This window comes from Gadus chalcogrammus, chromosome 20 (assembly GCF_026213295.1).
Source record: "Gadus chalcogrammus isolate NIFS_2021 chromosome 20, NIFS_Gcha_1.0, whole genome shotgun sequence".
Classification (NCBI taxonomy): Eukaryota; Metazoa; Chordata; class Actinopteri; order Gadiformes; family Gadidae; genus Gadus; species Gadus chalcogrammus.
The window spans coordinates 11,661,105-11,688,312 of NC_079431.1; the positions used below are offsets into that span (position 1 = coordinate 11,661,105).

The 27,208-nt window shown below is 45.5% G+C and overlaps 2 protein-coding genes across 3 annotated transcripts in view; both read left to right on the plus strand.

The window, feature by feature from the left end:
• The first annotated feature begins 792 nt into the window (after positions 1–792).
• LOC130373218 (TSC22 domain family protein 1-like) lies at positions 793–7,959 on the plus strand. Its single transcript, XM_056579571.1, has 3 exons — positions 793–3,895; positions 4,987–5,038; positions 6,108–7,959. Exons 1-3 carry the CDS (start codon positions 1,581–1,583, stop codon positions 6,369–6,371), a joined length of 2,631 nt encoding a protein of 876 aa, XP_056435546.1. The 5' UTR covers positions 793–1,580; the 3' UTR covers positions 6,372–7,959.
• Positions 7,960–10,136: 2,177 nt separating this feature from the next.
• Positions 10,137–27,208, plus strand: part of lrch1 (leucine-rich repeats and calponin homology (CH) domain containing 1) — a 34,064-nt gene continuing 16,992 nt past the window's right edge. For both annotated transcript variants that reach the window (XM_056579520.1, XM_056579521.1), the window contains exons 1-13: positions 10,137–10,154; positions 11,447–11,846; positions 18,213–18,357; positions 19,924–20,050; positions 20,577–20,682; positions 22,829–22,965; positions 23,209–23,339; positions 24,778–24,865; positions 25,646–25,748; positions 26,071–26,180; positions 26,481–26,551; positions 26,694–26,780; positions 27,018–27,095. In XM_056579520.1, coding sequence (XP_056435495.1) covers positions 10,152–10,154; positions 11,447–11,846; positions 18,213–18,357; positions 19,924–20,050; positions 20,577–20,682; positions 22,829–22,965; positions 23,209–23,339; positions 24,778–24,865; positions 25,646–25,748; positions 26,071–26,180; positions 26,481–26,551; positions 26,694–26,780; positions 27,018–27,095 — 1,586 coding nt within the window. In that variant the 5' untranslated portion in view covers positions 10,137–10,151. The remainder of the gene's footprint in view (positions 10,155–11,446; positions 11,847–18,212; positions 18,358–19,923; positions 20,051–20,576; positions 20,683–22,828; positions 22,966–23,208; positions 23,340–24,777; positions 24,866–25,645; positions 25,749–26,070; positions 26,181–26,480; positions 26,552–26,693; positions 26,781–27,017; positions 27,096–27,208) is intronic.

The following is a 27,208-nucleotide window of genomic DNA, read 5'->3' on the forward strand; positions in this document are numbered from 1 at the left end:
AACTAAACGCTAGACGCTTTGCTACATTCCTGACTGAAGTGCTTTATTTGGTACTATAATTGACCACTCGAGGATTTTCCCCGCTAAACAGTTGGCATTTATCACAAACACACAGGGAGTTTCGCCTTCTTTATACCATTTAATCCGTTTAAGACCATTTTAAAGAATGATTTCGAAAAACACGTATAACGAACAATTTCATGGTTGGATAATGGAAGAGGTCAAGTCGACTGAAGAAAGGGAATAAAGACCAGGCGATATATATATATATTTCACACAAACATGACCTCGCTTGGTTGTCTAGATCTTAGGTTAAGTTAACACAGAGTGTTTGGTTAAGTATACACAGTGTTAACTTAAGTGTTAACTGCCTAATATCTTTGCATGCATAAAATATTTTTGGGGAAAAAACAAACGTTTGTGCTGATGGAAATTACCTCTCGTTCTGGCTCTACTCGAGTTTCCTACAAGGGGCACACCTAAATACAGAAGGGGGGGAGGGGACGAAACGGGCGAGAATATTAATGGTTGATTGGTGTTGCCTGTTGCAGTTCAAATAATTGGGGATAAGAATAGGCCTACTACTAATAAGAGGAATTGCCAATTTAGCCTTATCTATTTTCTACTGCCTTTTACTTTTTTATAATCAAAATAATAAAAGTTAGTTTATGAATAAATGTACAGCTATTGCGTGGCCCCTATGTCCCTTTATTTAGTTTGGTGTATACTGTGTATGGATTCAACCCGTTTGGCCCCCAGACTGCTTTATGTCTGGGCTGCACTGCACCGGTCATGCGCAGTCGCCCTATTACGAAGCAAGCCCTCCTCCCACTCGGTCTCGCGCTGACAAAAAAAAAGTCTCGCACCAGAAACGAGCAAAGCAAAAGCCAGTCAGCAGGACCGATGCTTGAAGGCGTTGTGACACTCTACCACGTTGGAGGGGTGATACAGCAAATATTGTTGTAAACCTACTCTGCATTGAACGGATTAGGCTATTTCCAGGAGAAACGAACTACGCGACACCGCCCAGCCCTGTGCCGGATAACGGGTTACTTCTCTTCTTTTTTGTTATCATTTGACAAGGCGATAGCTAAAGCTACCAGCCTGGTTTTGTGTTTCACTAACCGGGAATGGAGGATGTGGCATCATGCTAGCAGCTTTTACCTTTCCTTCAGATTAATATGACCTATACATGCATTGATTTAGCCTCGGATGCTTCGGTTTCTTGAATGATTGACGTTATTTCGGTGTAGTCAAGGTTCAAGCCAACAATCGAAAGTTGCTAGCTTACGCACCACACCGCTGGGTGGCGAGACTGTCAGCTGACGTTAGCGCGCCTCCCAGACCACTAGCCAGTGGCTACTAGGATTCCCGACTGTCTGTCAACGGGGGGAATGGCTTTGACCATTCGAAGAATGAGCCTCCGTATGGGAGATATTATTGTGTGAGCCATCGTATGTGCTTTATTGAGTTTTAGTTGTAGCTGTTGAATATAACGACATCTTAAAAACGGCGGGGTTAACCGAGTTCACTATTCTAAAGAACTGTCAAAGAGCCACTACCTACAGGATTATTTTACAATGCATCATCCGGATTCTGCAGGAGTCTCCAGCAATGGAAAGATGGCACATCAAAGGATATATACTGCAAGTGTTAGCAACAACGGCAGTGACGGTGGCGCATTGTTGTCAACACCACCAAACACTGTTGTCAATAACGTCCAAATTCCGGTCGATGAATGTCTGTTGACTCAATCTTCATCAGTATTGTCTTCCCAAGCCTCACAGCAACCTCCTCACAACCTGAGCTTGCACTCCCTCTCATCCCAGTCAGCAGGCGCTCAGATGAAAAAGAAGAGTGGCTTCCAGATTACTAGTGTTACTTCAGCCCAGGTATCCGTTGGCACTAACAACAGTATTGCAGAGGACACCGAGAGCTATGATGATCTGGATGAATCGCACACTGAGGACATGTCTTCATCGGAAATCCTTGATGTTTCTCTCTCTCGGGCAAATGACCTAGCTGGAGCTGAGCGGAGTTCATCTGAGGAAACGCTGAATAACTTCCATGAGGCCGAGAGTCCTGGAGCCATCTCTCCCAACCAGCTCTCCCATCTCCACCTCATGAACCAATCTGGAACCATAGTTAATGGGACTATGCATCACCACTATCTACATCATCATGTGACACTTCGTCATCCTCCTCAATCTACGTCCCCTTCGGCCTCACCATCTTCTAACATTGGGGTTATCCTGGAAAATACTTCAAGTGGAAACATTTCTTCTGGAGGAGATGTGACCTCAGCTTCTGTTGCTAGAATGCACAGTTCTGTGACCGGAACCACTACTGGTGTAATTAATCACCAGAGCAGCAATGCTGGATATGTGAATGTGCCTTCGCCCAATGTCTTTGTGAGGGATAATAAAAGTGGGAGTGGCAATATTAGCAATATTGAAGGTGTCACAGGCAGAGTGGCCATTGGGGCCAATATAAATGAAACAATCCAGCAAGACCAAACTATGAACTCTACTATCATATCAACCACATTTGAGAATGCTAATGCAGTTATAGGATTACCAAATGGGAACCTGGGAGGAAGTATAACTCAGTCTAGTGCTGCCGTGACAGTTGTGACTGTCGCCTCTGTATCTTTAACCCAACAACAGCCTTTACCCACATCTGCCCCTACAACGACCACCACTAGCTCTCGCTTCAGGGTGGTAAAGCTGGACTCTAGCTCGGAGCCATTCAAAAAGGGGCGATGGACATGCACTGACTACCACGACAAAGATGCCCCGGCTTCTGCTCCTTCTTTTTCCACTCCTGATGTGACAGCCCTGGGAATGCGAGCAGGGGAGAGCATGCAGCAAAATTATTCTGAGTGTTTTAATAGCGGTGTAGGAAGAGACAGCACAATCGGGAGTAGCTGTACTGTAAGTAGCACGGTCAGTACGCAAAACTATTACACTGACACTGTCGGCGGTGGAAAAGTTGGCAGGGTTCAGCATTCCCAGGACTATGTAACTTCTCTTCAGGGCTTCCAGACATCCCTTTTCAATGGCTTAAACATGGGAGTGTCCCAAACCGAGACTCTAATTCACAAGGATCTCATCCAGACCACCGGTCCCCCTTCTGCTCAGACTGGTATCCTCCAGTCGGTCTCCATGACAGGGGTCCAGAACCCAACAGGGAATCCTATCTTTGCAGTGTCCCAGCAGCAGCTCTCCTATGCGCAGGCAGTTGCCAACCAATCCCCGGGCTCCAATAATGGCCCATTGAAGGTTCATCAGCCACCTTCTGTTACTGCCCAGTATGGTCAGTCGCACCAAAGTATCCCTCAGCCTGCCGATTCTCAACCTTTAGCGCCAAATCCTTCTGGTCCTGGTAATGGAAATATGTTTGGAGGTCAACATGAGCAGCCTATGATATCTATGCCGGCTCAGATGCGGCTCCAGCAGACCACCTCCCTCCAAGTCAACACCTTTTCTGTTGTCCCTCAGATGGGGGTCGGTGGGCCCGACCAGCAAGGCACAAGCAACCCTATTATGCTCGATCGCCAACAGCAACAGCCGCTCACAACGCAAGGCCTTTTAACCCATCTTCCCAGTGCAAGTCAAGTGCCATCTCCTGCTAACCTTAAGAATTATCCTCTGTCCATGTCCCAAATGCACAATGGTGTGAACAGTGGGAGGGCCCTGTATGCCAGTTTGCCCACATTCACAACCACCCAGTTGGAGGATGCTCAGCGCCTTCTCCTTCAGCACCAGTCAGCTCTGTTGGGGCTACCAAAGCTAGCTGAAGCTAGCTCTCCAGCCAGCGCTGCTTTCGGGCAGGCGGGCGACTCCAGTGCCTTAACTTCAACTGTTTTTCTCAAGGCCATAGGTGGAGGAGATGGGTGAGATGCTTTTTCATTCTCTAATAATTTATTGGTAGGCTTTTTTTAATGAACATAAATAAGCATACACTCATAGTGTAATAATCTTATTTTACTCTTTGTGTAATGTTTATATCTGATCGTCAGACTGGCACACATATTTTGTGTCTTGAAGCATATTTGGCATTGAACATTTTGAATGTGATCAAATTAGCACATCTAACAGTGCTTCGATAAAATATGCCTCATCGCTATGAATATATCTCTGCTATTGATTTAAAAGTGATATTTTATTAAAGCAGCATGACATTTGGGGACTAAGTAGAAGCATCAGTACATTGATAAATATTTGCCAGTGCTATGAATACAATTTTAGTTTGGGAAAAGTTGTAAAAACATCTGTTAGTGAATGGTGCTTGCAATAATGTATTGTGAGATGGAAATACACGTCGTTGACACATTGGCCCGTTATATTTTCACTGAATTATATACAAATTTTACATTTTTATTTCAAGTTTTATTAGTTAAGTCAAGTAAACCATGCCTCCAGTCACCCTGCTTGTAATTATCGCACAAAAGATCAGACTTAAACCATGTCCCTTCAAACCTTATCCAAATACTAGCTGACTTTGTGTTTATACATCCAACTGTGTCCAAGTCTATGAGACGAGAGACTGCTGAAATGCTGATGTAGTGTATCTAGGCCATTCTAACAGTGTGTGGATGTGCGTGCATTTGACATGTCCCTCTTGGTGTCAGTGAGTCAATCTGTATAGAGTGAGGACTTGCTGTTGTCAGCCCAAATGTACGCTGCCCCTCTGTTGGAAGGCCAAAATGACCATCATTAGAACCTGCCTTGCTCATCATTGCCTCATGCAGTATATCCGCTGCTCTCCATAGACATGTAGTCATAAAGCTTCTACTAGTATTATCAAAGTGAAGCTTGGCCAAAAGCCTTTCCCAATTAAATTCAACATGTTCCGGTCATAAACTCAGACGTTGATATGACGTATATTGGTTGGACTCAGCGTGATGCATGTAATTTTGTTTACAGGCCTATCGCAAAAAAAAAAACTGTTACTAGGCCTGACATTTTGTGTATATGATTTCAGTTTGTCTGGAGCCAGTGTCGTGGCCATAGACAACAAGATTGAGCAAGCTATGGTGAGTTTCTAACTTGTCTTATCAATACTTCAGTGTTAATAGTGATAAGAATTAATGAATGTTAATGATGCCAATAATAATCCAATGATTGTCAGAGAAGCAACGGCCGATTGCTGATAGATTCCAAGTAACATTTTCCTACTATTACTCCTGCGACAATCTTAACCGTCTAAAATACTGGAAGTAAGTATTTGACAATATGCATTATTTGAATGCGTCTGGAGTTTATAGGCGACCATTCATAACTTGGCTGCTTTTTTAACCTTGGATTTGGGGCTAATTCATTCAGCTAAAATCAGGTTTGTTTTATTGTCAAGTGTCACTGTGCTCAAACAATCTTGATTGATTCATTGTACCCCATTGTGTTTTTTTATTTACACATGCATACATACATACATACATACATACATACATACATACATACATACATACATACATACATACATACATACATACATACATACATACATACATACATGAAATGGGTTTTATTTATTAATAGTTTGTTATTAATCATCATCAACGTTTGATTTTTGCTCATCACACATTTTTCCAGGATAAGCCTGACCAATGTTTGAGTCCCTGGTTGTGCAGCCACCTGTAATGCCCTTGAGACAGCACGGCCTAGCAGCCTGACAAGTGTTGCAAAAGGGAGCAGCTCTCTTCCTTGCCGACCCACTGGTGGAGGTTACGGGACAAGGCAACGGGTCATAGGTTGTCCGTATAAGGAAAGTCACACAGGTGTATAGTAGCAATTTCTATACCTACTAGTCTGCCCAGTTTATCCAGCCATAGCAAATCTTTGAAGAGTAGGGGACTGCCTTGCACTACCACAAAAGCATTTTTCATATCCTTGCAACAAGCAAAAGAGGTGGTCTAACAGTGTCCAATTATTATCATCCCGAATGAGGGCCATGTTGAGTCAAATGTATGCCAAAAGTGGAACTGGACGGAGGGAGGAATCCCTCCTCAAGCATTATAAGTTATGTCTAATTTCTACATTTGTGGTGATGATCAACCAAAAACAAAGCCTCAAATGTACCTGCTCTGGTTCATGTCTCTCCCTCAGGACCTGGTCAAGAGCCATCTGATGTTTGCAGTACGAGAGGAGGTGGAAGTGCTCAAAGAGCAGATAAAGGACCTGATCGACCGCAACACACAACTTGAACAAGAAAACACCCTTCTGAAGACCCTGGCCAGCCCTGAGCAGATAGCCCAGTTCCAGTCCCAGGTGCAGACCGGATCCCCTCCGGTCTCCGTAGCGACCACAGGACCCCAGAGCTTTGCTGCCACGACTCAACCGGTGTCCCACAACTCTTTCTCCTCTGCATAGCAACATGCACACCGAGGAGGCTATGTTCCCTTAACTTAACCATGCCAATGAACTGACTACAGAATTGTACGATAACGGCAAAGCTTTGCCTCTTATTGCAAATGCTATGCTGTTAAGAATTTGCACATATTTGACTCTTGGGAAGGCGGAAAGTGGATCACTGACATGGAATGCTTTGGAGTGCAGTTGTATAGAGACAATGACAGAATGCCAAAAGTTGATTTGACATATCCATTAAAATGTCCGAAATGTAAATTAACATTATGCTGGACTTAGAATTACAAAATCACTGTGCCTGTGTCCTGATGCGGATTCAATTTACAATAGTATTGAGGAGAAGGAGGGGGTATTAATTGTCTCCAGGTGGTGAGTCAAGTGTAAATAGAGGAGGTTATTGTAGTGTATCAATGATACAGCTATAAGATTAAAGGGTAGCATAAAGCCAGCCTTCTTGAATTTCATTGAAAAATGTGAACCATTGCTTTGAAGGGCCCATCTTTTACGACCAGGTGTGATGGTAAATAGCCATTACATCCGTTTCAAAATCTGCCCTGTGACTTGGAGGGCGAGGCAGTTTCTAAAATGGCTCGCACCAGGTGGTAAAAGTTGGCCCTTTATAAACAATATCCCGTCATGTGTAGGATGAGAACAGCTAATATTTGTTGATCTTTAGAGGCAGTTGGATGTCAAGAGGGCAGGGTTTATCTCTTCAACACATCATGGATAATAAAGCAAAATGATAATATTATCCATATTTAAGAACTGAGACTCTAGACTCTATTAGACTATTTGCCCTGAACAAAGCTCATTATAGCAGTTTTATCAATCCTGCAATGGCATGTAAAAATCTGTATCACAAGGCAGGTTTGGCACAATGAGCTTCGCTGCAATTTTTTAAGTTTGGCATTTTACTGTATATTTCTGTATATTTGAATATTGTGAAAAAGATGAGAAACGACACTGAATTCAATAGGTGGGCTGGAAATGTGGCGTTCCTGCTCACACTGTGCTGTCTCATTTGTAAATGCTGTATTCCTGGATGATGGGCAACCATGTGCTCTGAAGTGACTTACCTGACCAACGAATGGCAAGAGCTTCTAATTCAAATGCAGTGACAAGAGTGAAAATCTTTTTGTTCTGTTTTTCTGATGTAATGCATTGACTTTGAAATGCCCCTGGATAACCACACACCTAGCAATGAAAAAAACAATAATATCAAAAAACAAAAACACGCACACCACACACATACACACACACAGCCTTGAGATACATATATTTTTTTGCATTCCATGTATCATTTGTATGCTCATGTTCTATGCATGTTTTTGGAGAAAAAAAAGGACAAGAGATTGTACCATAATATCTTTGCACCTGCCAGCTGTACTTCATGTCTTTAAATAAAAATGAGTTATGGAAGTATAATCACCGGACTGATAAAACAAATATGTTACATTGTGGTTTCCCACTGCTATTAGTTCAGAGTTAAATGGAGTAATAGTGGGGCCTCATCACTATTGATGTGTGTCTTCTTAAGGTGACAGATGGTACACTGGGAACACAGTCCAACCAGACAGTTCTGTGTTCATGCTGCTTCTGCAGAGTGTTATTGAATGATTGATTCGTTTCAGCACGCTAATGAACACATTGTATGTTCAAATAATTCAAACTAGATCCACCTCATTCATTACAAAGTAGATGGATTATGCATCAGCAGATGGGGGGATAATAGGACTTTGTCAAACAAAGTATTTACAAATTCCACTGCAACCCTGGAAATGGTCACTACACCTCGTGTGAATCCATGTGAAAATATATTAGATTTAATTTCGGACCATGATACAATACTTGGTAATACAGTGATCATGCATACAACTTTGGAATCTATTTTATTTGAAATAAGTAGGGCCTACACAATTTCGCATAAAAGTCCTGTGATCTATTTATGGGTCCTGCTTAAATACACAAACAAGATATATTTTTGTTTGCGAATAATATTCTTGCAACTTTTGTACAATTTTAAATTGAGTGGATAGCATTAACAAGTGATGCAAACGCTTTGTATTCATGGTGCAATATTTTATATTTCACAACTTAAAAGCTATAACACAATAATCCCATACACGGTGTATGCATGGGAAGATGTGAACCAGTACCGATTTAGGGTTAAAGCAGAGTTCGGATTTGTCTGTGTTTGTCCAGAGAGGTAGTTTAGAAGTGTATTTTTTTCCAAGCCTAGACTGAGGGTTTTGTCTAAAAGTCAGGGGGTCTTTTGGTTATTATTTTCGCCTTGGCTTCCCCTAGGCCAAAATAATGTAAGTCACCCCTATCTACTCCATGATGTTGTGAACCCCTTCTAATGGGGCATTGCGAGGTTGAACCCTTGGGCCAGCAGAGCCAACCACATTAGTCTTTGGTTGTGTTTATACATTCGGTTGAGGAACACCCATGGGTTGTGGTCGATGTACACCATGACTGGCACCGTACTGGACCCCACATACACCTCAAAGTGCTGTAAGAAAAGGAGCATGGCCAGTGTCTTCTTCTCCATGGTGGAATACCCAAGCTGATACTGCTTGTACTTCGTTGAGATGTAGCAAACCAGGTGGCTGAGGTCCTCTGCATCGTTTTGTAGCAGCGCTGCTCCAGCTCCTTACACACTTGTATCCCCGTTAATCTTGAAGGGCTGGGAGAAATCAGGTGCAGCCAACACCAGGGCACTGCAAAGACGTGCCTTTGCACAGTCGGAAGCAGATTGGCAATCAATAGTCCATATATAGGGTCTGTTTGGACTGCAAAACGGTTTGCGAAAAAAACAACGATAATAACCCAACATACCCAGGAATCTACAAAACTTAAGTCTAGTGGTGGAACTTCCAAGGGCCAACCTGCTTACCAAGGTGCGTGGCCGAAGCCTTTCCAAATTTCACACTTTGCAAGATTTAATGATAGATTTTTGACTATCAAACTCTGTTGCTAAAACAGCCATATGCTCTGGCCAGCAAGAGGATTACACAATCATCTCGGTACACATTGCACCAACTACAGTATTCATGAGCCTCTGAAAGGTTGCTGGCTCATTTTGCATCCCTAAGGCTATTACTGTATACTGTGGGAAGTGGTCAGGAGTGACAAATGCAGATATTTGAGATGATCGCGGTGTAGGGGGGACCTGCCGATGCCCTTTTAGTAAATCAAGCTTGGTGATAAAGGTTGCTAAACCAATTCTATCCACACAATCCTCCATATGGGGCAAGGGGAATGAGTCCGGCACTGCAACTGCATTTAACTCTACAAAATCTGTCCAGAATTGTGAAGAACCATCAGACTTTGGAGCCAATAAACAGGGACTCCAGGGGCTATGACTCTTTATTGCATGTCAGTGCTCTATCAGATACGCTGCTTCCTCCTTCATTGTGTCCCTATTTACTATTGGGCACAAGTGGGCCTGCTGCTTTATAGGAGTGGCTTTACCAACATCAACATCATGGTTTAACAGTGTTGTGCATGAAGGGACATCTCCTAACAGGATCTGGTACGTATCAATGAACACCTTGCATCTTCTTTTTGTCTTTCAGAAATGTCAGACAGGTCAGTATCCAGCCTTGACAGGACTTTTCAACATTCAACAGCCTGGCACACTGTTTAATGTCGTTGCGGACTTTGACACAATCCTCATCGACCTGTGCCACCAAACCAGACACAAGAGAAACTGATGCTGCAGCTGTGCTATGCTCGGAACTATCTCCAGTCTCATCCCTTCAGCCCCCCTGGAGAGAAAGAATGGTACACATTAAAGTCACAGGAACTGGTTCCCAGACTTCATCTTTGGAAGCGGAATCACCCATTAAAATGGCTCGCCTAGAGAGATGGGACCAAGTGGAGCTTTTGAACCAAAGCCAAAATAAATTCAGGGTCCGGTCATAGGTTTTGGTAACCCCAAAAGTGCCCGGACCATGGTTGGTCACGTGCCAATTGCAACACATGCCTTCGGAAAACAGTAGGAACCATCACTTAATGTTACTTTTTTTATGTTCCCTGGTTGTAAAGTGTAACCTCAATCTCTTTTTGCTTTATTACTTCGCTATCAAAAAAAACAAAACACTTCAAGTCTCAGATGAAACTGTGCAGTTTTGTTTGTAGTGAGAATGCAACCAATTGCAGGAAGTAATCCAAAGAATTATGGTCTGCCTCTGTGGAAATGTATTGCTTGCATGCTACATTACCCGTTCTTAGGTCTTTTTTATGAACCCAGACCCTGTGGGCCTCTGGATCCTTAAACACTAGACCCTTAATAACATGACAACCAAAGAACAATTGGTTACACTTTATAATAGAGATACATTCATTAGCCATGAAAGGATATTAATTTAGAAATAAGCGTTATTATAAAACATTAACATAGGTTAGGGTAAGTATTAGATAATGTAAAGATGAATACCTTGGTTAACATGAACACCATAAATAAATGGTTACTAGAAAATTACTTAACTGTTAATTAACTGTTAATGAAAACAATATTTTATATTAGATATTGATTTCACCACTCAACTCAAATTAAGTTTTCATTATTTTATAGTATTATATTAAACTGTTTGAGAAACCACAGACACAAGGTCGGAGAACTACACGTTTAACTTATATTTGACTGTTAATATATTTATATTCATATATACGTTAATTTCTTCCATTCCAATAAATAATTTATCATTTTTAATTTAATTTAATTTAATCCAGAGGAGGATATGTGGGCGGGGGTGGGGGGGGACTGTTATCCTCGGTGGGAATGAGTGCTGAGTAGTGAAAGAGATTGCATGACAACCTTTCATCAGCACTACACACACACACACACACGCACACGCATACAAACACGCACACACGTCTGTGTGTGTGTGTGTGTGTGTGTGTGTGTGTGTGTGTGTGTGTGTGTGTGTGTGTGTGTGTGTGTGTGTGTGTGTGTGTGTGTGCGTGTGTGTGTGCCTAGTTGCCTACACGTGCACAGATGCAGCAGATGGGCTGCAGTAACAAGAGTATCTCCAGCAGAGGTCGCCCCCTACCCGTTTAATCTTGACCCTCAGGGATGGAAACCCCTCCACGCAGCCGCAGTGGAGACAGGCCGACCCGGGCTAACGGAGGAGGAAATCGGCGCACGGCTGAAGCCAGAGTCCCTCCGTGTTGGACCTCGCACTTGGATACACCCCCACGCACACGGAGCCTATTTTCCCGTGGATAGCTTCATTGGAATGGCGACGCTGGGAACGGAGTCGGTTCGTCCCCATTCCCAGCTCGGTGGATCTCCGTCGTCCCAGACTGGCGGTATGGGTGTGATTAGTCATAACCTGCCGCCTCCCAACCGAGCCTCGGAGCGGGCTCTGGAGGAGGCGGCCAGCGGCGGAGTGTTGAACCTCAGTTCCAGGAAACTCAAGGAGTTCCCGAGGACCGCCACCAACCACGACCTGACAGACACGGTGGAAGCAGGTGAGGTCGTGGTTGACTATTGTAGGCCTACATATTGAAACACCGGCATCCCCTCTCTGATCGGGATGCGTAGGTCCGGTTGATGGGCTGTGTGTGTGTGTGTGTGTGTGTGTGTGTGTGTGTGTGTGTGTGTGTGTGTGTGTGTGTGTGTGTGTGTGTGTGTGTGTGTGTGTGTGTGTGTGTGTGTGTGTGTGTGTGTGTGTGTGTGTGTGTGTGTGTGTGTGTGTGTGTGTGTGTGTGTGTGTGTGTGCGCGCGCGCGCCCCCGTGTGCGTGCGTGCGTGCGGGACCTTATAATATCAGCAGGCCATTGTAACGCCATTTCAGATCATTTTATCTCTGGGGGCATTTATGCGCACCGAACTTGGTCGCTGTGTGGACGCGGTGCGTGGGGGGGAGGAGGTTATAAACATTCCTCGGCGGTTGCGCACGACGGGACTCGTCGCTCAGGCGAGAGAATCGTCCATCCGCTGTGCAGATGTGGATGTGGAGCCGTGTTGTTGTGTTAACCGTGGAAGTGAATGGCCAGGCATGCAGAATGCGACAGGAATAGAATGCAGCAGTGGGACTCCTTGTCTAGGGCTTTCAACGGCGGTAGAGTCGAGCTCGCTGTGTGTTACTTCGGTTGACTCCGACCTGACCTTTGTTGGAATTCCCCAGCAGCTCCAGCACCATGCATAGGCATGTTAACACACACACACGCACACTCACACACACACACACACACACACACACACACACACACACACACACACACACACACACACACACACACACACACACACACACACACACACACATTCACTCACGGGCGCACAAACGGGACCATCCTGGATGTTTACGATCAATTAGAGTTTTGCTTAACACGACTAGATCTCCCCGCTCACCATGCATGCAACCAGACTAGAGTTGTTGTGGACATGAAACGCTGTGTTGTCCCGTTCCCTCTGCACATCACATGGTCGCGTTCGAGGCTATCGTCCACAGCAGCACATCATTGATGGATGCTGTTATAAGAACGCACCATGTTTGTCCAACCAAACAAAACCAAACAAAACCAAATTGAGTCAAGATCAAAGAAATGCACAGTGAATATAACCGAGTCTGAGCTTCCTTAATATAGCCTTGTCATGTTTTGACCGGGTATATTGTGTATAGTGTGTAGACCTACTGTAAACTGGATGGTTTACAGTGTGTAAACGCACAGAAAAATGTACAGTAGTACATATTTGGTTTACAGTACATATATCTGATAGTTAAGTCCATTATAATTTTAACGAATAAGAAACGGTATTAAATGTGTTCAAGTTTAGGTATCAGGTTAGATATGCTGAAGTTTGGTTATTAGGTAAAGAGATGGTTACGTTTATGTATCAGGTCAGAGATGGTAAGTTTGGGTATAGGGTCAGAGATGGTTATTTTTAGGGTGAGGGTTAAATTTATGTATTAGGTTAGAGATGTTTAGGTATAGAGATGGTTAAATGTTAGGGTTAACTGTTTAGGAGTTGGGTTGTTAAAGGTTAGGTATTGGGTCAGAGATGGTTTGGTTAATGTGTGGAGATGACAACGTTTAGGTTGTAGGTCAGAGATGGCTAAGTTAGAGATCATATGGGAGATGGTTGAGCTTAGGTAGTGGAGGTTGGACCATGAAGGTGCTTTGGGTGTTTGGTTTGTGTTAAGCATCTTATGTTACTGAGGCAGGTTGTCTAGGAGACTGATACAGCAGCAAAACACAGGCACACACCCACACATGCACACCTACACCCACACATGCACACCTACACACACACACACACACACACACACACACACACACACACACACACACACACACACACACACACACACACACACACACACACACACACACACACACACACACACACACACACACATTGTGTGTAGGATTTTTTAAACCAAAGTATTTGCTAGTTGAGGCAGGTTGCTCACTGGTCTATAGGAAAGGTTATACAGCTGATGTCATCTGGCAGGCATGAGATGTCTTCAATGGGCTGGACGATAAGGGGGAGGGTGTAGATCTGACTTCTAAATCTGGCCTATACGAATGTTCAAACGGTTAATACTATAGTTATACTACAGTAACATATCCAATGTGTAAATAATGTATTGTTATAATATGAATTCTCTGCCCAATCCATAATCTATTGAGGCATGCCAGTTCAATATCAATGTGGTGTGGATGTGACCTAACATACAGGCTTGCTCAATCAGGACGGAGTATAAACATAATCTGGTTGAGGGGGACCCAGTTATAATTAAATATACACAGCCAGGGCCTACCATGCTCCAAATATAGGCCAGAGAGACCCCCCCCCCGCCTCCATAGACACACAAACCATACGCATACACACAAACACACACACACACATACACACACACATGTAGACATGCTGACTGAGCCCAGATGTGGGTCATGGGGATGAAGGTGTGTGTGTATGTGTCTGTGTGTGAGTGAGAGAGAAAGCGGATTTGTGTGTGTGTGTGTGTGTGTGTGTGTGTGTGTGTGTGTGTGTGTGTGTGTGTGTGTGTGTGTGTGTGTGTGTGTGTGTGTGTGTGTGTGTGTGTGTGTGTGTGTGTGTGTGTGTGTGTGTGTGTATGAGGGAGAGAAAGGGGTATGTTTGTGTGGTGTGTGCCCCAGGAAACATTCTCTTCTAATCCTGATAATACTCATGGCTCTGCCACCCAATTCTGTCGCCCGGTCTGTCTCTTTCCATCTCAATCAGTCTCTCTCTCTCCCTCTCTCCCTCTCTCCCTCTCTCGGTTCCGTTTAGTTTCAGTTCCAATGGCTCTGAGCACCATGGTGAATTTGAAATTGTGAAATGAGTCTGTATGTGGGAGAGAGACAGAGTGTGTGTGTGTGGGTGGGGGGAGGGAGTGTTATTTCTTCCCAATAAATGACCTATTTAGAGATTCTCAGCCACGCACACACACACACACACACACACACACACACACACACACACACACACACACACACACACACACACACACACACACACACACATACGTCTAGAATGGGTAAAGTGCCTTGTGGACCTCTGACCTCTATGTCTTGATCTATTGTTGATACTGAGGACAAACCAAATTGTTATTCCACACGGAAAGCTCTGCATTCGGAAAACATACCACCCTACAGGTCAACACACACACAATGCACACAAACTACCATCCACATTCACATGCACACACGTGGTATCATGGCCGTGCAATAGCAGGATGAGGAAGAGGTGTGTTCCTTCGCGGACCGCTCACCTCCTCAGAACCAGAGTGTGTGTGTGTGTGTGTGTGTGTGTGTGTGTGTGTGTGTGTGTGTGTGTGTGTGTGTGTGTGTGTGTGTGTGTGTGTGTGTGTGTGTGTGTGTGTGTGTGTGTGTTGCAGCTGCATCCTTTGGTTGTACAGGAAAAGGCCTCTCCCTATGGCACACTAATTGCAGACTACGCGCACACACACACACACACACACACACACACACACACACACACACACACACACACACACACACACACACACACACACACACACACACACACATAGTTAAATACTAGCTAGCTTCACACATGCATGTGTGTGTTTCCGTTTGTATGTGTGTGTGGGTGGGTAACTGTCACCCAATGTCAAATTCTGAAACCGTTAGAGACCTTGTATAAAGATGCTTCGGGGACTTTGGTGGGATGGTTTGTGTTGCGGATAATAAACAACAAACAGCAAGTTATATATTATTATAAAGTAGTAAAGTAATAAAGTTATAATAACCTATAGATGTTACAAAGTAATAAACCAATAAAACATGTAGCCTTTGGACATCATAGGCCGAGATCTAGACAGGATGTGATGTAACAGGGAGTCGCCAGTCAGTTTTCTGACACCCTATTGGTCCCTGAACATTCCGAGCCCTCTGCTTCCTACCCAGGAGGGCAAAGGTCATGTCTCCGGGACTAACTGTCTGGTCTCATGGCCACAATTCACTTCCTGTTTCGAAGACGTTTTGAGTCATGTGATCGGTTTGATAAACCTCAGTGATACTGATCAGTGAGTGATAGTGATGAACTGTTTTATCCTGAGGACCTGCATATGTCATTAAGTCCAAAGAATGACAATATTTACTAACCAACATTTTTGTAATCAATCAATAATGCCTTCATGAACTGTTCAAAACATGAAACAGACAAAATTCTGCAACAATTGTGGGCTGAACTCCCGGAAATAGTAAGCCATTGAAACTTGAATTAAAACATGAGTTAAATCATTGGTTTCATCTAAAGTTGGGCTATGCCCTGCGACTCGAGCCACCAGTTTATAATCACTGATATATATGTAAATGTATATGTCCATGTTTAATATTTGGTGTGTTTGTGTTTGTGTGTGTGTGTGTGTGTGGGGGGGGGGGGGGGGGGGGGGGGTGTGTGTCTGTGTGATTGTGGGGTGTGGGTGTATGTGTGTGTGTGTGAGATGGGGGTGAAGGTTGATATGTTGTACTGCTGTTACCTGGGAGGTGACCGGATATCCCAGTGACCTTAGGGTGTTGCCTTCCCTCAATGTAGGACCTTCAACTTCCGACCTGGTGTGAACAATTGATAAAGGACAGGAGTACAGGTTGTGCTAGCAGTGCACTGTGTATTATAGGGACGGGCATGATGTGAACGTTGCTTATTAATTGACTGAAGGCCTCTATAGAGTAATGGGTTATTTATTTTTGGGTTATCCTTCTGTAAGTTTCTATGGACTGATGCATATGGTGACTAGAAAGAGTACTATGTGGAAGTATTTTCATGAAGTTCTCCCCCCCCCCCCCTCCCCCCAGTAAATAGATGGCTTAATCGAAGCGGCTGGAGGGGCATACCACTGTCTGTCTGTCTGTCTGGGGGGTATACAACCTGATGACAATGCTGGCTTACACACATCATGTGATCACCCACTACCGCTACCACGTGTCTTTGTGTGTGTGTGTGCGTGTACTTGTGTGTGTACTATAAAAGCAAGTGTGACCATTCAGAGTGAGAAGAATTGTTAATTCATTTAGATTTTCTTAGGTCTTATCTTAGTTTACATTTCGTGCTTCGGCAATTGAAATATGCAGTTTACATGCCAAAAAAATCCCGTAGAACCTTGAGATAAGGAGAGAGAGAAGTTAAGAGAAAGAGAGAAATGAAAGAGAAAGAGAGGAAGGCTATTTTGAAGAAATGGGTGTGATATGTCACAAATAACCCAGCCTTGATTTGCACATAGCATGACATCACATACATAGCAGGACCTCATCTACTAAACACATCATGACCTACATCAGAGGACAACTCCTACATCCCAAATATGACATCACGTCCGTCCACCACGTGACCAGGTCTCTCTCGGCCCGGTTCCTCCTGGCCCACACAAGATGGTGGAGGTTTCTTCTCCTTATTTGGTTCTCGCTCATAAATCAAGTTGTTATTGTTTTGAGAGAGCCAGCACAGGAAGTTATGTCACCCCCCTTCCAGGCAAATGCTTCCTTAGACTGGCCCAACTTAGTGTCTACTAGACTTATGAACAACTACATCAACAAGGACTATCTTTTAATGTCTATTCCTGGAGTTGAGGCTGGGGGAAAAGGCTTTTAGCTACAGTGCTCCACATGTAACCACTGAGGATGAACTGACTGTTTGACAATGTTTGTGGAGCCTAACAGGCCCTGAACTGGACAGTCAAAAGTGTTGTCTTCTTTGCACGTAGCTTTAATCTTGTGTAGCTTAATATGTGAGGTGTTGCGCATCTGTATCAGTCTGTGTCATTCTGTGTTACTCTGCACTTGTCGCTGACCTTGATTTTGTTTTGGTTTTTAATTGTGCATTTTTGGCCAGGTTCAATTTTAATCGTAACGAGATTGACCTGGAAAAAAAATCAAGGTAAAATCAAATTGTACTGGGCTTAGTACTGTTTGCTGGTGGTGTATCCTACTCTGTAGAGCCCAGATCACCAGCTGGTGTTCTGTCCAGTCAGCAGGTTCTGATTTGGATCTGTTATGCTTTGTTCTGCTCCTCGTGCACGTTTCCTCGTGCACTCTTCCTCCTCTGACATGCCCACTCCACAGCTCTTGCATGGAGCTAGGTGGTGGAGCTGTAAGAAGACACCTAGTGATGGGTAACTGTAATTACAGGGATGATATACACAGACTAGAACACAGATACAAATATGATTGTAAATTCTCTCTCTCTCTCTCTCTCTCTCTCTCTCTCTCTCTCTCTCTCTCTCTCTCTCTCTCTCTCTCTCTCTCTCTCTCTCTCTCTCTCTCTCTCTCTCTCTCTCTCTCTCTCTCTCTCTCTCTCTCTCTCTCTCTCTCTCTCTCTCTCTCTCTCTCTCTCTCTCTCTCTCAGACTTGTCTAAGAACCGCCTGGCAGATGTGCCCTCAGAGATCTGTCACCTGATTGCCTTGGAGACGCTCAACCTGTACCACAACTGCATCAGGACAATCCCCGACAACATCATCAGTCTACAGGCCCTCACCTGTCTGAACCTGAGGTACCCACGCACACAAACACCCACATACACGACAGGGTCCAGGTGACACGCGCATACATTCTATTCAATGGTGCTATCAATGACAGGCTACATCTCAGGGCTGGATGCAACCAGCCCTGCTATGCAACCATATGCATGAGAAGAGGCTGCGACAGAGAACACAGGCACCGGAGAGGGTAGAGAACAGACGTAGGGACATGAGGAGGGGAGAGGAGAGGGAGGAGAGGAGAGAAGATGAGAGGCTGGTGAAGAATTCCGCTCAAATCAAGGGGCCGTTTTCAAAGTGTGTTTCTTCCAAACATGCCACAGAGTCGAGCCGTCTCATTTAGTGCTTTATTCGTGAGCTCATCCAGGATACACAACCGACCACCACAGTCCTTCAGTAATTCTGTCCTCTATGTCACACTCTGCTACTCCGCGTTACTCCCTCTCCTATTTTGTGTCCTCTTCCATTATCATATCCTCTCCCATTGTTGTATTTTTGATTCATCACAAACACCATCATATCAAAATACATGACTGGGGCTATCGGATAACTTCCAATAATTTCCTGTTTTACTGAGTTAAGCATACCAAAAGGTGTAACCCCCTGTTTCCTATTGGGTCACCATTAAACAGAAAGGGACCGCCTACACCCCCAATCACAGACCGCCTACACCCTCTCTTGGTTGAACAATTGCCCGGGTGTGATGCCTTGGTAAGATTGGTCCACAGACCAGCTGGTCTGCGGGGGGATCTGTTTATTGGACTCTTAAATGAAAGAACGCCATTTAATGCTAACCCCAAGCCCCAACCGACACGCTTACTGATCAATTCCTTCCGACTAGTGAGGCACAGAGGTCTGGTGAGGAGGGCGATGGTCACAGGACGAAGGCGAAGCAACGTTCACGGTTGGATCAACTCCTCAAGTGTAGAGCAGGGTTAGAGACAGATGTTTAACAGGTTGGGGGATGAAGACAGGATGAAGAGGAGAAATATTAACTGTCTGATAAACTAACTGCCGGGGACAGAGACAGGGCTCTGGCAGGGATGGGGGTGAGGGAAGGGAAAGGCTGTCATCATTAACTGTTTGGTCAACTGAAAGTAGCGGGTCAGAGGCAGGGGTGTGGCGCGAAGGGGGTGAGGGAAGGCAAAAGGTGTCATCGTATAAGCTGGTTGGTCAACTAACAGTGGGGGGGCCAGAGACGGGGCTCTGGCTGCAGGGAGGGGGGTGAGATAGAGCGAGGTGAAACCATTACTTTAGCGGTTAATACTTTCACTTTCATTTCTCCGTTTGAGATCTCTCACTAAAACTGTAGTCACTATAGTATATAGTACACTACACTACACTACACCAGAATACGTTATAGTACACAGTACACTATAGTAAAGAAGTACAAACCTTCCCTGCCATCCTGTAGAGGATGGAGATCTTGTGCCATCTTGTGCCCAACTAACTGTGTGTGTGTGTGTGTGTGTGTGTGTGTGTGTGTGTGTGTGTGTGTGTGTGTGTGTGTGTGTGTGTGTGTGTGTGTGTGTGTGTGTGTGTGTGTGTGTGTGTGTGTGTGTGTGTGTGTGTGTGACCAGTCGTAACCAGCTGAGCGTGCTCCCAGCGTGTCTGAGCCGGCTGCCGCTGCGGGTTCTCAACGCCAGCAACAACAAACTGGTCAGCCTGCCAGACGCTATCGCCCAGCTACACCACCTCATGGAGCTGGTAGGACTCCCCCCCACACACACACACACACACACACACACACACACACACACACACACACACACACACACACACACACACACACACACACACACACACACACACGTATACACACACATACGTTAACAATCCACACAGACATACAAAGACGTATGTTAATACAACACAACAAACCCTCACACATATACACACAGACAAACAGACAGACACACACACACAGACGCAGTATATATGTACATACACAAACATTACTCGCTTCAAAACCACCACACAAAATTTCATTGAATACATTTTACATTATTCAAAGAAATATTTACGTTTGTGTTACTGAATGCTATTTATATGATAATATCCAGTGATTCCTTTTTGAATGGTTGCCATGGCAATGCTGATACGGATGCCACGGTACGTCCCACGGTTGCCGTGGCGACGCGGACCCGGTTGCTATGGGTATTTCCGACTGGTTGCCATGGTGATGACGACCGGGTTTGTCTCCCCCCCCCCCCCCCCCCCCCCCCCCCTGCAGGACGTGAGCTGTAACGAGCTCAGCACCCTGCCCAGACACATCGGCCGCCTGAAGGCCCTGAGAGAGCTCAACGTGCGGAGGAACCTGCTCTGTGTGCTCCCTGAAGGTAGGGCTGCACCGGGACTAGGGCCGCGTCAACACAGCCCCTCACAAGGGCCGGGGGCAGCAGAAGGCTTCGAGCTCTTCTTGATCTGCTGGCGCTCAATGGGCGCACATGCAGCACCGACGTGATCACTAGAGTTGGCCACAAAGGGAATGTCGCTGTAGCCGGCGAGAGGCAAGCATACGGGCTCGGTCAGGGCCAGAGGTTAGCTAGCGGGGGGCTAGTTCACGGCTTGAAGACTATCATTCAGACAGAGTCAGGGTCACTCCTGCTCCTGTGATGCCTTTCCTCCTCAATGCTCCACAGAAATCGAGTTCAGACTCAGAGAAGTGGAAAACAACACAAAACCTACTTTGCGACGACTTCGATGTGTTTTATCTTGTTCCTGTGTTGACATAAGACAGAGCCGCTGGTTCAGGACTTCAACACAATCGGCCCAGGATGTCATTCAGCCTGTGTGCATCGAGGCTTTAGACTCAGCTGATATGGTCTGGATGGGCTCAACTCTGGGCAAACACTCTCTCTGGGCTTGATTGATGAGCCTTGATCTGGATCAACTTCCAGACGCCTGGGTGATGAGGATGTTGGCAAGAGGGAAAGGGAGAGAAAAGAGAGAGAGCAGGGGAGAGAAAAGGGGAACAGTTGTTTTGGAAGGAGACCAGTCTAGGTGGTCTCCTTCTCTCTCCCCCCATCGGAGGATCACAAGGAGACCACCCTGGATGTTTGAGGAGCTGGTGGTCCACATCACTCCTCTCATATCATATTACTGCTAATTGTCCCCATGAAGACCATGTATTTGGCTGTTAACCTGAATGTGTGTTATGGGGTGCTACTGCTGCAGTCTTCAGGGGAAAATGTTCACCACGTTAAGCTTTCGATGAGGAACGAGAAAAAGCTAATGCGTGCAATCGAAATGCGTTTGCTAAACATCTAATCATTGGACAAGGAGACCTTACATCTGGTCCCTAGGCCAGGGCATCGTGTCGGCTACAGGACGCTCTGAGCCAATTAGCATAAAGAAGCTCACCGTTCCTAAAGACGCTATTTGGAGCTCAGCTTCTCCTCCCCCGGGCCAGTTGTCATGGTGATAAGGGCTCCGACAGGATTTTAATTATGTAGCAGTCTGGGAGAATTTATGACTTTAAAGATATAGTGTGTGCGTGTCACAGTACACATGGCAGTACAGACGCACAAAGACATCTGTTCTCTGAAGTTGTGAATGTCAACCTCTCCCTCTTCTGACTCTCTCTCTCTGTCTCTCTCGCTCTCTCTCCCCTCTCTTTATCTCACCGTCTCCCTCGTTCCCAGTGTCTCTCTACCCTCCCTCAACGGGTCACCGTGGTTACGGTGGTTAGTGTCTGGCTGGTTTCTCTCTTCCAGAAGCAGTTTATTTATATCCTCTGCTGTACAGAGTGGACCAGATTCTTCTTGATCTCTCTCACTCTCGCTCACTCTCTCTCTGTCTTTCTGTCTTTCTGTCTTTCCTTCTTCCTTCTGTAGACAAGTAGACACACACACACACACACACACACACACACACACACACACACACACACACACACACACACACACACACACACACACACACACACACACACACACACACACACACACACACACACACGCGCTCTCTTCATGCATCTTAGGTATATGTGTGTGTGTTTATATACAAGGGCCGGATAATCAAGTGAATAGGATGTTTGACTGCCAGCAGAAAGGTTTTGAGCTAGATTCCCCATTTTCCGCAGTTTAACATGTAGACACATTGACATTTAACATTTACATCTACATTTAGGGCATTTAGAAGACACTTTTATCCAAAGCGACTTGCAATAAGTACATTTGTCATAAGAAGTGGAACAATATATCGCTGTCGGTAGAGTAAAGATGTTAACAGAACAAAGTGCAAAACCCCCTAGACCCTAGAGCGAGAGCTGTAACCCCTATCTGCTTCTTAATGGCAGGTCTCTGAATGCACTGAAAGGCTCTCTGGATAAAGATGGCAAATAAATAATTAAATACTAACTGTGTGTGTGTGTGTGTGTGTGTGTGTGTGTGTGTGTGTGTGTGTGTGTGTGTGTGTGTGTGTGTGTGTGTGTGTGTGTGTGTGTGTGTGTGTGTGTGTGTGTGTGTGTGTGTGTGTGTGTAGACCTATCAGAGCTCCCCCTGGTGAAGTTTGACCTGTCGTGTAACAAGGTGTCCACCATCCCGCTGAGCTTCAGGAACATGAAGCATCTACAGACCCTCCGTCTAGACCACAACCCCCTGCAGAGCCCCCCTGCTCAGGTACCACACACACACGCACACACCCACACGCACGCACGCACGCACGCACACACACACACACACACACACGCACGCACACACTCTGCCTAGACCATTACCCCCCTCAGGACCCCTCCCCCTGAACAGATACACTTGACTAGACAAACGGCACCATAGTACAAATAGACAATACCCACTATGCACACACCCTTCAATCCCCAATGTCTGCCCCCGGCCAACCCACCCCTCCACTATGCCCTGCAGATCTGTATCAAGGGCAGAGTACACATCTTTAAGTACCTCAGCATGGAAGCGTGTCGCAGTGACAAGATGCCCGACGCCCTCTTCCTGCCCGCCATCGAGCGCCTCAGCCTATCACAGCCCAGCACTGGCAGGTCAGTCACCATAATAAACCAACACACCCAGGGAATCCATCCGTCATATACATTATAGGTACTATAGACGTTGCTGTGTGTGTGTGTGTGTGTGTGTGTCAGTGTGTGTGTGTGTGTGTGTGTGTGTGTGTGTGTGTGTGTGTGTGTGTGTGTGTGTGTGTGTCAGTGTGTGTGTGTGTGTCAGTGTGTGTGTGTGTGTGTGTGTGTCTGTGTGTGTGTGTGTGTGTGTGTGTGTGTGTGTGTCAGTGTGTGTGTCAGTGTGTGTGTCAGTGTGTGTGTGTGTGTGTGTTTTCATTTCAAAGAGAGACCGACTCAACACTCTCACCAGCCTGGAGCCAGAATGGCTCAACACAGCCTCTCAGTTTCTACGCACTTTGCCAGTTCCTCCATTAGTCTGGAGGAACTCAGACGTCACGTCTGCTCAGCAACAATCTATTAAACACTTCTAGCAGAGAGACAGATATCAAAGTCAGCACATAACATTCACGGCCATAGAGTTGGGTCGTCCTTCCACTTTGGTGACCAACGGCTGGTTCCACATTTTTAAATTGGGAACCAAATTATACTTTGCACCAATTTGGGCAGATGGATTTTTTTTACATTTCTAAAATTGGTCGTTCTAAATTATGTCAAAGAAAGAAAAAGCAAATGCCTGTTTAAAATATGGCTGGAGGTACTCATCGCTGGGCTGTAGCTGGGCAGCTGGTAAACAAACGTCTCCCACTTTCTCCTGCCACATCAATGATTTGAGTGGTGACTGAATTAAAAGTGAGTCATGCTGTAGTGTTTTGCTCCAGACTGAAAACATAGAGCAAACAAGGAGTCATGCTTATTTTGATTTGAAAAAAAGCCACACGACTTCTTACGAACGGCTTCTTATCTTATTTTTTACCTACAATGATAATGGGGAAAGAGCAGCTACAACCTACCATAGGCTGATGCTACAGAGCTGAAGACAGCCTGTATGAAGAGGTAGTGTAGTTATCAGAATGCTGTAAGTAAACGTGAACAATTAATGTTATGTGGGGTAGCTGAAGGTCATCCGACAGACTTCCGGGACCTGCCAGCTTAGGGAAGGGGCATGACTCCCCTGTTCTATAGTGCTGCTGTAATTAATAACAACCACAAGCCATAGACAACAACAGCGTGGACATTTGAGTTGCATGTGAGCTGTTTTTCTGCTCAGTCAGTAGGATTTAACATGGTTGTCCGTTGGTTCTGAGCTGGTTGTCAACTGGTTCTGATGTGGTTGTGAGCTGATTCTGAGCTGGTTGTCAGCTGGTTCTTATGTTGTCCACTGGTTCTGATGTGGTAGTCAGTTGGTTTTGAGGTGGATGCTAAGTTGTACTAACGCGGCTGTCAGCTTGTGTTCAGCTTGTTGTGACCTTGTTCTCAGCTGGTTATGTTGAGCTCGTTGTGCCCTGGTTGTATTCTGCAGCTCGGAGGACGTCGACCATCACCGTAAACAGGACGCAGACTCCGGCGTCGGCAGCGACAACGGAGACAAGAGACTGTCCGCCACAGAGGTGTGTGTGTGTGTGTTTATATGCTATGCTGTTTCTACACTATGTTATGCCATGCTATGCCTTGCTATGTTAAAGGTTAGGGATGGGATTTGCGAAACGCCAGCAGATTTTGAAAATACACAACTCAAATGGTCCTACCCCCTCTCCTTCAACGTTGACTCTGACCCATTCCAAGTACATGGATGCGCAATCATGCACGAGCGCGAACACAGATGCGTGAGAGCGAGCCATTAGCTAGCTCCAGTAGCTACCGCAGGATAACAACAAACAGAAGCTTGCTCTGGGTCACAAGCTTTGAGTACGTGCATGAAGGGGTCACACGCGGCGAGCGGGGGAGGGGGAGCGCAGTACGACCGTTTGATTGACGTACTTACTGTCCAATGCCACTCGGTGGGTCTGGAAATCATTGGCTGGAGTTTTTCGAGCCCTGCCCGTTCCACAGATGATTGACTTGTTTAATTTTCATGTCAGTACTTCTAACTCAGTGGCTGTAAGTGGGTTATGATAAGGATTTCAAGTAATTTTGCAAAAATGGCCAAAAAAGCGAATTCCATAACCAACCTTTAAGCTGGGTCAAATGGAACGACTTTGCCATTGTCACAACATCGAGGGGAATGAAACCAAGAGCCTTGGGTTCCTAGCCTTGCTGAGAGTTGTCCCTGAACAGGCCAGGAGACTGCAATAGCTGATGATGCAATAACTATTGTTATACTATACTATGCTATTTTATGTTTCCTGCTACGGAACGCCATGCTCATACTGTAAAGTTTGTTTTTCCAGCCATCAGATGAAGAAAGTTTGAGTCTGACGGGAGCCATGACGAACATCACAGAGGAAGGAATCAGCCAACAAGACTCTAGTGAACACCTTGACACACTCGCAGGTATACACAGCGACACACGCATGCTCAAACACCCACAGACACACGCATGCACACACGCAAACACACACACACACACACACACACACACACACACACACACACACACACGCACATGTACACGTACACGTACACGCGCACACACACACACACACACACTGTGCTGTCCCCCTGACACACACCCTAAATAGAACACCTCAATCTGCTCCAATCAGAGCCAAGCCGGGCCGGGAGGGGTGGGGGGAGGAGTTTCTATCTGAGGGTTTCCGTGGTGATGGGTCAGGACAGCAGTGTTCTTGAGGTCTATCGGATGTCTGTGTTTCAGCGGACTCTGATGCCGTCCAGCTCATAGAGGAGAGCCCTACGGAAGCCCTGAGGGAACAGTTTGGCTACAGAGATGCTGGGCTGACCGCCCGCTTCCTCAACTACATCAAGGCAAGAACCCCCACCCGACTCTGACCATACCCTCTGCTCCAAACTCTTCTCTATCTCTCTGCCTCCATCACACTAACCCCACCCAGCTTCTTCGTCATCTATACCTCCATCATTCTAACCCACGCTCTTCTACATATCTCACTATATCACTCTAACCCAACTGTCTTCTACATCTCTACCTCCATCCCGCTAACTATGTTTTGGATAAAAGTTTCTGCCTAATTACTAAACAGTTAATAGATTGATTTAAACACCATAATTGTGTTGTGTATTTGTGTTTGTGTGTGTTTGTTTGTGTAGGGCCGAACAGTGACAGACTTTGATGAGCCGCTCAGGATAGAAGAAGACACGAATTGGCCAACTGCACAAACGTAGGAAAATCTCTCCCTCTCTCTCCCTCTTTCTCCTTCCCCTCTCTCTATGTCAATCTTGAAGTATATTTTTACTTGCCTAAACTGCTGTTGTTGTTTGCTGAAACCCTTCTTCCTGTCTCTGTGGTGGTGGGGGGCACAGGTCAAAAGACGTAGGGGGGTCAGAGCTCCATATTGACATGATCAACCAGCTAAAGGAAGCTGTGGAGCTCCTACAAGACCCCAACCGGTAAGAAACATTCTGCTTATTAGCTTGTTATTTTGTTAGCACTCAGCACCCGGCCTGCTAGTGAGCATTTGAGCACCCAAAATACTGTCAGCTGGTTAAAATGTTAGCACAAAAACCCAGTCTGCTAGGTAGCATGTTTGCACCCAGAACCAGTGTGCTAGTTAGCTTGTTTGCTTGGTGCTGGCGCTTAGTTTATGTTGCTATATACTAACATGTCAACATGGTATCTCTTGTCAGAGGGTCTCTGAAGCAGGACGGAGTGTCTGGTGTTCAGCTTTACCCTGTAGAGATGGTGAACGTGGACGACTCCCTCAAGTGAGGACTGTGTGTGTGTGTGTGTGTATGTGTTTGTATGGCTGTGTGTTTTTGGTGTTTTTGTGTGTCTGTGTGTGTGTGATGTTTTTGTGTGTACGTGTGTCTCTGACTCT